The sequence below is a fragment of the Scyliorhinus canicula genome, chromosome 1 (genome assembly GCF_902713615.1).
Source record: "Scyliorhinus canicula chromosome 1, sScyCan1.1, whole genome shotgun sequence".
NCBI classification, from domain to species: Eukaryota; Metazoa; Chordata; class Chondrichthyes; order Carcharhiniformes; family Scyliorhinidae; genus Scyliorhinus; species Scyliorhinus canicula.
This window is the reverse complement of record NC_052146.1, coordinates 132,969,752-132,981,896: the sequence shown is the minus strand read 5'-3', so window position 1 is coordinate 132,981,896 and position 12,145 is coordinate 132,969,752. Positions and strand designations below refer to the sequence as shown.

The following is a 12,145-nucleotide window of genomic DNA, read 5'->3' as shown; positions in this document are numbered from 1 at the left end:
GCCTCTGGAGGGGAAGAAGGTTCTGTCCTTTTTGTGGGTATTTGGGGAATGCAGAATATGGTTTGACTGTCTTGCTTTCATAATCAAAACAATCTGCTGACGCTCATACATAAAGGGAACTGTGGACACTGTTGAAATCATAACAGCATTTTCAGGAGAGGAGAAAGCTTGTGTTGAAAAATCAAACTAACAGGACTGGGTGCTGTACGAAAAATCCAGTTATTGCTTTTTCTACAAAGCTAGCCGCTTAGTACTTGGTCAAGACATAACAAAGCCTTTTGAACAGAGGCTAGTGTGCAGATATACCAGGAAATTATGAGACAAGAACAATTAACCTTCTAAATGTGAATCAATTACTTCCACATGTGTTTCTCACTTTTCATATAGTGAAAGCATTAACATTGTCCAGATGCAGCACAAAGTTCCCTGTCATTATCCTAATAATATGCTCAAAACAGCATGTCCTGTTAACCCACCAAGTCTTTGCAGTTCTTGACTAAACTTCCTTAATGATCTGGGACTATTATAAGACAACATAATAAGCATTTATTCTTACTTCATCTCTGGTGAGATCAACATTAGGCCTGTAGGTACGAGTCTCAAGCCTTGTATGAGCCACCTTTAAAGGGGCAGCCTTAGCGCGAAGATCTGCTTCAAGGCGTCGAATATCCTCTTCAAGATCTGCAATTTCCTCCAAAATCTGAGTTAGAACAAGGACAGGGAACATAATTTTACCATAATAACAGAAAAGGTGGCTTCACAAACACTTCTATTTTTGAAACTGACATTTCGTCGACCACAAGCATATTTTTTCTTAAAATTGTAAGGCATCATTATGGTGAAAAACAATTCAAACAAGGAGATAAATCAGGAAGTAGTGTTGGGTGTTACCAAGATTAGCATTCCAAAAGCCTGAAATAGACAATCAATTCTACAGTTTTGAGATATTGGGGAAAAAGATTATTTTGAATTGTTAACATTGGCTTGATTTAGCAATCAGCAGTAAGTGGATGGCATCATTCATTATGGATACAGTTGTTCACAGATTTTTAGTGGGCTTTTATGTGACAGATTATGGTCATTGGGAGTCCCAGTGCAGTGCCTTCTACATCTGCAGCCTGTGTGAACAAGTCAAGCAACAGGGTACTGTGATGATATGTATATTGTATGGAAAATGAAGGGTTAACAATTTAATGTGAATACATCCAACCACTAGATGGTGATCAAGAGCATACCCTTGATTCTGGGAATCAGTGAGTAGGTGGGATAGAGAGTAGTCGTGTTTTCAGAAGCTCTGTAGATAGAATCATAGTTTTAGTGTTATTTTTTAATATTTATATCTTATTGACTATTCAAATCTATTTTGTTGTAGTGTAAATAAATTAGCTTTGTTCAAAACATAGCTTGATGTTCTTTGTGAGACACTACACTTCAAAGCCATCCTCATCCACAAAGCAAAGAACATCACATGATACCAGGGGTGGAAATATTAAGGTACCAGGCTAGCTTGCTAAGATAAATAGAAAGGTTCAGCAAGAGGAGAGAATTTTGAAAAAAATCTCCATTGAAAAAAATGTTAGAACAATTTTCTACCAGACTCTGACTGCATCGACGACGTCGCAGAACTTTCCAGTCGAAGCTAGATGGAAGGTTTGCAAATTCCACAGCAATTTCGTACTTGGGGTAAAGTAGGCATTAATTGGCGAATTTGAAGCAGCAGTTTGAATTGTATATCTCTGTCCTAGACTCGGGAGTGGACAGCGATCAGCGAAAAATAACACTTATTCTCACGGTGGCTGGTTCGCAAGCCCTAGAAATGTTCAATTCGTTCCGATTTGAGGACAAAGCAGATAAGGAAAAGTACAATAAAGTAACTGAAAAACTCAACAAGCACTGCCAATTGCAACAAAAAAACGTTTGAACGTTATGTGTTCAGGCAAAGAGTGCAAAAAGCAGGTGAAACACTTGATTGCTTCATAACGGATCTCAGACTTAAAGCGCAGGTTTGTAATTGTTCCATTCTCCTAGACTCAATTCTGCAAGATCAGATAGTCTACGGAATAAAAAGCGACCAACTGCAGAAAGGATTATTGAGACAGTCTGATTTTAAGTTAGAAGGTACAATCAGTCAGTGTAGAGTAAGCAAACTTGCCAGAAATCAGCGGCGGAATTCTGCCGTAATCGGCGGAGTGGGCAACTCTGGCGGGAAGGAGTGGTGTGAACCACTCTGGCGTCGGGCCACCCCAAAGGTGCTGAATCCTCCACACCTTCAGGGGCTAGGCCGGCCCTGGAGTGGTTTGCGCCGCGCCAGCCGGCGGGGAAGGGGCTTGGCGCCACCCCAACTGGCGCCAAAGGGCCTCCGGCTGGCGTGAGTTGGCACATGCGCGGGAGCGCCAGCGTGTGCTGGTGTCATCCCAGCGCATACGCAGAGGGCTTCATACCCCGGAGGCCGCCCACGCCACCAGGTCCCACTGGTAAGGACCTATTCTAATATACGCCGGTGGGATCGGCAAAAAACGGGCGGCCACTCGGCCCATCACGGGCCTGAGAATCGCCGGGGAGCCGCTGCTAGCGGCCGCCAACTGACGTGGTGCGATTCCTGCCCCCGCCAAATCTCCGGCGCCGGAGAATTCGGCAGCCGGCAGGGGCAGGACTCACGCCGCCCCCTGGCAATTCTCCGACCCGGCGGGGGGTCGGAGAATCCCGCCCCAGTTCTCTGAAATGTTGGTCGGTGAAAGTGGCATGAAAACTAACAACGTGGCTGATGCCAATAATGCTGTGGCGCACCTAAAAAAGAAATGTACTCCAGCTGGCAGCCATTTTGCACACCACATCACGAGCGTCATGATGTGCAAACGATATGGCAACGCCTACCAGATTTTAAAAATGCCCTGCGTTTGGAAAAACCTGTGCAAAGTGTCACAAATTCCCAACAGAATAGAATCATAGTTTGTGTATTTTGTAATATTTATATCTTATTGAATTATTCAAATCTATTTAGTTGTAGTGTTAATAAATTAGCTTTGTTCAAAACATAGCTTGATGTTCTTTGTAAGACACTACACTTCAAAGCCATCCTCATCCACAAAGCAAAGAACATCACAGGTACCTCTTCAACCAGTCAGAAGAACTCTTACAGAGAAACCGGGTCTAAACCAGGAATGCAAGATAGAATATTCAATTCACTGTAAAAAGATGTGCAGAAATCAAAATAAGAGGGGAAATAAATATAAGATGAGGGACAAAAGGAAAGTGTTTTTTCTTTTGAAAAAGAAGCTTCATTTTTAAATCTCCAGTAAAATCAATCTGAAAAAGACTCAATACTTGTAAAAGTAAATTTTCAGTGCCAAAGAGACTGTTTGGTATTAATTAAGACTTATCATGCCATTAAATAATAATAATACTCTTTATTGTCACAAGTAGGCTTACATTATCACTGCAATGAAGTTACTGTGAAAAGCCCCTAGTCACCACATTCCTGCGCCTGTTCGGGTGCATGGAGGGAGAATTCAGAATGTCCAAATTATCTAACAGCACGTCTTTCGGGACTCGTGGGAGGAAACCGGAGCACCTGGAGGAAACCCACATAGTCACTGGGAGAATGTGCAGACTCCACACAGTGACCCAAGCTGGGAATCAAACCTGGGACCCTGGTGCTGTGAAGCAACAGTGCAAACCACTGTGCTACTGTACCGTATATACACTTGAATGGAAAATTCCTAACTTTTTCAGACATGGTTAATGGGCAAGTACTGCAACATCATGACACGTTCTTCATGTATTTCAATGCCGAGTCTCTCGACAAGATACTGTTATAACAAAACCTCTGAAGGAGCAGGTTAAATTGGACAGCCATTTTACGATTACTACATTTAATTGTGTGCCTAGGGACATTGGAAGGGCTGTCTGATGTACTCACTGAATAACTTAGTGCTGATAGTCTGGATTTTGTAATAGGAATTAATGGTTGAGACTAATATGATAAGTTTTAAATTCAAAAGGATGTAGGGAAGAGGCAGGAATACTGGATGAATATTTTATAAAGGAGCACAAGAAGAATAAAAGGAAGATACAAGGAAATGGGATTACAGTATATGCTGTTCTAGTTAAACTGCTAACACTGGCATGGGGCATGATTGGTTAAATGGTTTCAGCCTCTGCTATATGTATAATGATTTGATGAGGAAGTACAACACAATGGGCATTATAAAGTTAAATGCAACATGTCACATTACTTTTCTACCTTGCTCATCTGAAGGTTCAAAGTACCATGTGTTGGTATACTGTGTTCTACTAAAACACTAATTTCAAGTACTAGTACGTCCATTAGAATTAACCTTGATCTAGTAAGAATCATTTGTTACAAAAATAGTACTTTAATGGGTTAGAAATGTATCTTTCTTTAAAAAAGTTAAAGTACAAGTAAATATGGAAAATGTATATCTAAACAGAATGAATTCAGTTACATTTTTCTCCTGCCACTTCAATTCATTAAGTGCCTGTTCAAACTCATGAATTCTCTTCCTGAAGGCAAAGTCCGTGGCAACCCGTTGTGCCTCTACTTCATTATCAGTCTGTAATGACAAAAATGAGGAGACAATTAATAATAATAACAATCGCTTATTGTCACAAGCAGGCTTCAATGAAGTTACTGTGAAAAGCCCCTAGTCGCCATATTCCAGCGCCTGTTCGGGGAGGCTGGTACGGGAATTGAACCCACGTTGCTGGCATTGTTCTGCATTACAAGCCAGCTTTTTAGCCCACTGTGCTAAACCAGCCCCTAGCCCAATAGGCTTTATAGGTAAATTTAATTTCAAAAGATGTTTACCATCTCTGAATCCTTTCCCCATTCTGAAAGACCACTCCCCGACATCTACGTTCAATCTTGTGATGCTTTGAGAATACGTTGCTCTTCATGAAATCACTGACGCTTTAATTTTCTCTCCCTTACTGTGGTGGGGCAGACTGAGATTAGTAGATGAGTGAAGCTGGTGGAGATGTGCTTGTGGCGTTAATGTAAATACACTACAACTAAGTAAACACGAGAGGGAGCACAGGAGATGTCATGACATATAGACTTACAGCCAATGGATCATTACAACAGGACACAACCAATGGATAATCAGGACACTCAGAGGTGGCATTACCACAAGGAGGCACTTCACAACCCATATAAAAGGACAGGGCACATAGGCTCTGCCTCGTTCCGACAGACATCTAGAGAGTACATCAGGGTTGATCAACAGCACCACACCCAGCACGTGGCTTAAAGCAGGCTGGCAAAGATAGACTGAGTTACTACAGCTAGATTAGCAGAGAGTCAAACTCATTTAAGAACTGTGTTCATAGTTCAACAAACAAGTTGAACTCATTTCATAGTCTGGAGCTTCCTTTGTCAAAGCATACATCAAGGAAGCAGCTTATGTTACACGAAGCAACATAACACAACAGTGCTAACTTCTAACCACTTCATGGCACATATTCCCTTCATTAATCTGACCTTTGTGAAATCTCAAGTCAGCAGGACTAGAAACATATTTTCTACAGTTCTATTTTTTTCCTTCTTGCTTCTCAACATGCCACAAACTTTATCAACAGCTTAAACCATTAAGTATCGTGACACAAGGCTAACACAATGTCAGCTATGCAGAATTACCGACTTCAAGCTAGAGTTTATTTTCTCACAAAATAGAGGCTTTTAAAATGGGAGAGGGAAGAGTCATGGCAAACACCTTAATAAAAATGGATTTGTTACATAAGAAATTGTGGTCAGCATAGGTGAGGTGCAATGGACTGCGGAAAATAAAGTACATGTGAACTGGATCCCTGTTGGAATTTGTAGTTGCCTATGTTTTATCTGTCCTCCCTGAAGCCCACACACAATTGCAATTCCTAGGGTGGGGATGGGGAGGGGAGGGTTCACTGATTAGCCAGCAAGGACAAAAGGCCAGGATTTCTACCCTTCTTAGCCCACGAACACTGGGGTCCAAAACAGCATCTTTACTATTGTCAGAGCTGAGACCTGGGGGTAAAATTTAGACTTCTGATGTTCTGTCGTCATTCTGCCAAAATAAATCAGGATTTATTGATGATCATTTATTGTACAATTCTGTTCATTTTACTATCCTCTTTCCCTTGAAGGAAGAAACAACTAAATATTGTGGTAACTTTTATTTTTTAAATATTAACATTAATTAGTGATTATAATTACAATGTACTAACTACATGCAACTTTTAAAAAACTTAATTTTGGGAAATGTATTAAATGGCCATTTGGAGTACAGAAGTTGAGTATTGCTGAAGAACAGAGATATGCTATCTAAGCTTTTTGCTTTGCACGCATCAGGACAGATTGCAAGATTGGCAATAGTAAAGGAACAACAATTTATAGTGAGAATAAAATGTTGATTGGTTGAAAGTGGACTCACTACATGAACTACAGCAACAACTTGAATGTAGCAGGAATATTACCAAGCAAAATTTGGACCCAAGCCAGAAAGGAGATATTAGGGCAAATGGCCAACGGCTTTGTCAAAGTGGCAGGTTTAAAGGATGCAGAGGGAATTCCAAAGTTTAGGATCTTGATGTTGAAGGAACAACCATGAATAGTGGAGCGATGAAAGCCAATGTGTGTGGGGCTTTGCAGCAGCAGAGGAATCTTGGAAGGCTGATATGCTGTCTATGAGGTATTGCAATTGTTCCGTCTGATCATACATCACTCTCCCCAATTCAATGCAGACAGGTTGGTGGAAAGTCTCTCTCATAATTGTAACAGTCCAATGTGCCCATGCATTAAATATCCCCTCCTCTAACACAAACACTCCTTTCCAAAAAGCATTGATTCACAGTGAATATTTTATCTCCTAAATTTAAAACCTCTCTTTTAACTTCCCTCTTTTCTATTTTTCTATTTACATACACAGCATTTAGAAATGAAAATTATAGCTAGGCCAGCACTGAGTGAATAAGTATAGTGATTATGTTAGAATCAGTGTGAACATTTTATTCTCACTTGCCAAATCTTTATTTAGAACATGGAATTGCAAGATTTCTATACAGTATAGCTTGAATCTGAAGTTGGAACCCAATGTCATGAACCTGCTGCAACAGCAGTACAACAAAGTGAACAAAATATAATAAGATAGGAGATATACAGGTAGAAATCTGCCTAGAGACAACAGTAGACAGCATTAAAAACCCCACTGATATGCATCTCTCCCAGTAACGAGATTAGGAGGCCATTTAGATAATAATTAGGATGAATAGCTTATGAGGAGAAACAGCTTATAGACAATTGGGAAGATCAATAAGATATACATATGTTAATGTATAGTCAAGGAAGTTGATAGGGACAGACAGCAGAATATGCAGAAGGCATAATCAAAGAGGAACAAAGATATAATTGGCCCGATAATCAGAAGACAGAAAGGCAGTTAGCATCTAGCATTCTCAGAATGTAGACAGGCCAGTTTCCAGCCACCAAGCCTGAAAGCTAGTTTTTTCAGCTAGCAGCTGAGAAGCCAGTTTTACGCCAAACAAGCCTCGAAGGTCTTAGAGCCAAGACCGTGCAGAAAACCTTTATAATAGCAGTTTTAAGTATCTTTGCTGGACCAGGAAAAATGTTTCCCAGACTTAAGTATCATCCCTGTATTGTGCGGTAACTATAAGCTGGTTATTTAATTTGGATGTTGTTTGGGGAAATGGGGAAGTCTTACAGGGTTCAGGTATCGAAGATATATTTTGGAACAATGGATACATTCTATATATACTGCGTGTGTGTTTAGTATTTCGTACATCTTAATTGTGTGAGAGTAAGAGTAGTCCTGTTCGGTGTGTATTTGTCTTTTCTTTACTTTAATAGATAGTCTTTAATAATTATTACACAATGACTGGACTATTATTCTCACTAGGATTTCACTTGTCTCCTCATATTAAAGCAAAACTATACACACCCCCACAAACCAGTGTTCCAATTTGGGATACCCTCACATAACATCAGCATGCCTCGTGACTCCCGACCAGATACTAGAACAAAGAAATCTTACTGCCATATTTACTTTGCATAAGGGAGATGGAAAAATGTAAACTAGACAGAAATTCATGGCATTCATTCCCGCCTTTGTAATATCATGTTCCAAAAAGTGAAGGTATCAAGTTTTTGTTAAGACTTACATGTTTAATGGTGGCTGAAATTGCTTCACGAAGACTGGTCGAAGCTTTCATCTCTGCATCTGCACGATCCTTGTTGTACCGGCTGAACATATCCCATTGCTGTTTTGTGGTGGTGCTTCCCGTAACAGGGCAATGAAAAATATAATTGAAAATTGTGCTCAGCTGTCCCTCCTTCAAAACTTTAGTTTATTTTTCTTTTCTCCTTTCAGAGATCATGTGACATTTCTCACTCTGGAATGCCCATAAGTGGGAAAATACATGGTTGCACACATTTTTGTACCAGCTCACACAGATCGAGAAAAATACCAGTATCAGTGGCAGGTCTATGCTGAGTTATTCAGCTAGGATAGCAATTAGCCCCAGGATATAAAGAACAAAGAAAATAGAGCACAGGAACAGGCCCTTCGGCCCTCCAAGCCTATACCGGTCATGATACCAACCGTTGCCAAAACCCTCAGAATTTCCTTGTGCCGTATCCCTCTATATCCATCCTATCCATATGTTTGTCAAGATGCCTTTTAAAAAAATATTTTTTTTAAATTTAGAATACCCAATTATTTTTTTTTCAATTAAGGGGCAAGTTAACGTGGCCAATCCACCTACCCTGCACATCTTTGGGTTGTGGGGGTGAAACCCACACAGACATGGGGAGAATGTGCAAACTCCACACACACAGTGATCAGGGCTGGGATTTGAACCTGGGCCGTCAGCGCCGCAGTCCCAGTGCTAACCACTGCGCCGCATGCCACCCCGTCAAGATGCCTTTTGAACAGCTTTGATGTATCTGCTTCCAAGACCTCCCCTGGCACTGCGTTCCAGGCACTCACCACCTTCTGCGTAAAAAAACCTGCCTCGTACGTCTCCTCTAAACTTTGCCCCACAGACGTTAAACCTATGCCCCCTGGTGGCTGACCCCTCCACCTTGAGAAAGAGTGCCTGCCCATCCACTCTATCCATGCCTCTCATAATCTTGTGGACCTCTATCAGGTCACCCCTCAACCTCCGTCTTTCTAAGGAAAACAGTCCATGTCTATTCAGCCTCTCCACATAGCTAACACCCTCCAGACCAGGCAACAGCCTGGTAAACCCTCTCCAAAACCTCCACATTCTTCTGGTAGTGTAGCGACCAGAATTGTGCGCAATATTCCAAGTGCGGCCTTACCAAGATTCTATACAGCTGTAGAACGACTTGCCATTTTTATACTCGATACCCCATCCAATGAAGGCAAGCATTCCGTATGCTTTCTTTTTTTTGGACACTAAGGGCAATTTATCATGGCCAATCCACCTAACCTGCACATCTTTGGACTGTGGGAGGAAACCGGAGCACCCGGAGGAAACCCACGCACATACGGGGAGGATGTGCAGACTCCGCACAGACAGTGACCCAAGCCGGAATCGAACCTGGGACCCTGGAGCTGTGATTGTATGCTTTCTTGACTACCTTGTCCACTTGTGTTGCCACCTTCAAAGATCTGTGGACATGCATGCTCAGATCTCTCTGACTTTGTATATTCCGAAGAGTTTTGCCATTTACGGTATATTTCCCCTCTATGTTAGACCTACCAAAATGCATTACCTCACATTTGTCCGGATTAAACTCCATTTGCCATTTCTCTGCCCAAGACTCCAACCTATCTATGTCCTGCTGTATCTTCTGACAATGCTCAACACTATCTGCCACTCGAACAACCTTGGTGTCATTCATAAACTTACTAATCAGACAGGCTACATTTTCCTCCAAATCGTTTATGTGGTCCTCACTTTTTTTTAATAAATGTTTTTATTGTTTTTTTTTGAACAAGGTATAATTACCGTTATGTACACAGAATAAGAAACACACACATATATATATATATATATATATACACACACACACATTTAGAGGAGAAGGGCACACCCCAACATAAAAAAAATACAATAACATATGAAATGGAACAACTGGTGGGGTATTGTGCACCAGCTCGACAGCGGCAGCTCTGTACATCTGGCAAAATTACCCACACCACATAAGTAGGCGACTGCCTGCGGGGGGGGGGAGGGACTGGGGGGGGGCAAGCACACCTTTGGGTGCCGGGGAGAAAATCACAGTGTGCGATATTTGGCTGTGCTGTGTGTTGCTGTCGCCCGCCCTTCCCGGACGGGTCTCGCTGCCGTCCCACGCTCGCCCCCGTTTCTGCCGCTCCTCCCGTCCTCACTTCTGATTGATTATTTGGTGACCTATTCTGGCAAATACACTCTGTGAATATTGAGTAAGGACAAAATCAGTTTGACTGTGATGTTCACAGTGGTGGTGCCTGTCCAGACTCTTTGTATTAAGGCTTACACACGTGAAAATGTTCACTTGGGGAATGTGAAGGGTTACCATTGTTCATGGAATTATTTCCTTTCATGTCAGCAACTAGGTGTTACAAAGAAATAATTTCATGAAAGTATTTACTTCAAGCATACAAAACAAATTCGTAAACCCAATGTTATATAATACATCTTCAGTCGCAATGGCTCATTGCGCAAACTGGTCATCTCAAATTCAACCTCCCAGCTTGTGCTCAGCCAGGCAACATTATGGATGTTCTAAATAGCCTTTGGGTCCTCGGGATAGAGAAGAAATAACCTAAAGCAGGGTACATGCTCTTGATCAACATCCAATTACCAATGCATGTGTGTGTGCACAGATAGCAAGTGAAAACAAAATTGGTCTCAGCAGTAATGCTCTGGCTGAAAGCAAAGGCGAATGAGCCGCAGAGAGCTGTTGACAGTCAATATCTCAGTTCACAGAAAGAGTTGCCATTTGGGCAATTTGCTTCCTGGTCCATGGCACCCATGGAACTGTACCCTAATTTGAGTCAGCACCTTGGTGAAAAGGGTAGGGAAGGGAGGGTGGAACTGAGATTAAAATATACAGAAATGTAAAGACCAGAAGGATCAAAGTTGGAAAATACAAAGGCATTTCTTACCCTGGAGGAATACGTAATGGGTCTGGTTTGAAGGAGATATTTGGGGAATTATTGTTGAGTGACAAGGCGACTTCATCAATATTCAAAGCTTCCCTTTTATTGGTGATATCAAAGATCAGCTGCTGACGAGCTTCCATCAACAAACTTCAAAGAAAGAACGGTACATACTGAAAATAATTCTGTGCATTCATAATGTACATCATACATCTGAGCAATCTGCTGCTAACGTACAGTTCATGTATCATAATGTAGCACCATGTGATGTTCTATCATGAGGCATTACAACATTATCTGTATTAGCAAATAACCACACTACTTCAAACCTCCATGTGTGTCTCCATTAGAAACAGACAGCTAAAGGCTGCCTACAGATAGCAGAACATTAAAGAACAGTATCTGAAAGGAATTTTAAATCAGTAATGACAGAACCACAGAAATCTACGGGTGCAGGGCAGTGAGTTAAAATCCTTTTGGGATCTGACTGAGACTCAATTACTTTTTGTTAGGAATTGGTCAGGCAACAAATGATGTTTCATCAGGCGGAGGATGTCACTGGGAGCACCAATATAGAGGCACACGAGTTTCTAAGCCAAAAAACAAACTAAGCTGAATAAGGTATAGCTCCACCAGTTGGAGGAGAAAACTATGTAGTGGTGTGACAGCAGTGCAAACCATCAAATGGAGAAATACATTTTGGATATGTTTTTTCAGTGGGTAGGGAAAGGTGTGTAGATCTTCTCGGGGGTAATTTTAAAAACACCCGCACACAGCACGAGAGTGAGTGAGACGAGGACTTCAACAAAAAGGGAAGTGTTGCTAACGGAGAATTTAAAAGTCTGAGCTAATTCTCTAGAGTTCCAGGAAGTAGGATCCCTACAGCTATATGAAGGAAACAAAAATATTCCACAATTGCAACAAAGCTTTGGAAGAGCTGGAGATCATGCAGGATGAAGAAAAGTGAACAAAGCACTGGAGAATTTGGGCCTAGAAGTGGTAAAGGTATGTATAATCCAAAA

The 12,145-nt window shown here is 41.4% G+C and overlaps 1 protein-coding gene across 1 annotated transcript in view; it reads right to left on the bottom strand.

Annotated features, from left to right (window-relative positions):
* The window catches only part of tekt2 (tektin 2 (testicular)), a 65,300-nt gene that overhangs the window by 23,552 nt on the left and 29,603 nt on the right, over nt 1-12,145 (bottom strand). The window contains exons 5-8 of the mRNA XM_038800255.1: nt 11,130-11,273; nt 8,173-8,287; nt 4,467-4,574; nt 557-700 (exon numbers count right to left, since the gene is read on the bottom strand). Coding sequence (XP_038656183.1) covers nt 557-700; nt 4,467-4,574; nt 8,173-8,287; nt 11,130-11,273 — 511 coding nt within the window. The remainder of the gene's footprint in view (nt 1-556; nt 701-4,466; nt 4,575-8,172; nt 8,288-11,129; nt 11,274-12,145) is intronic.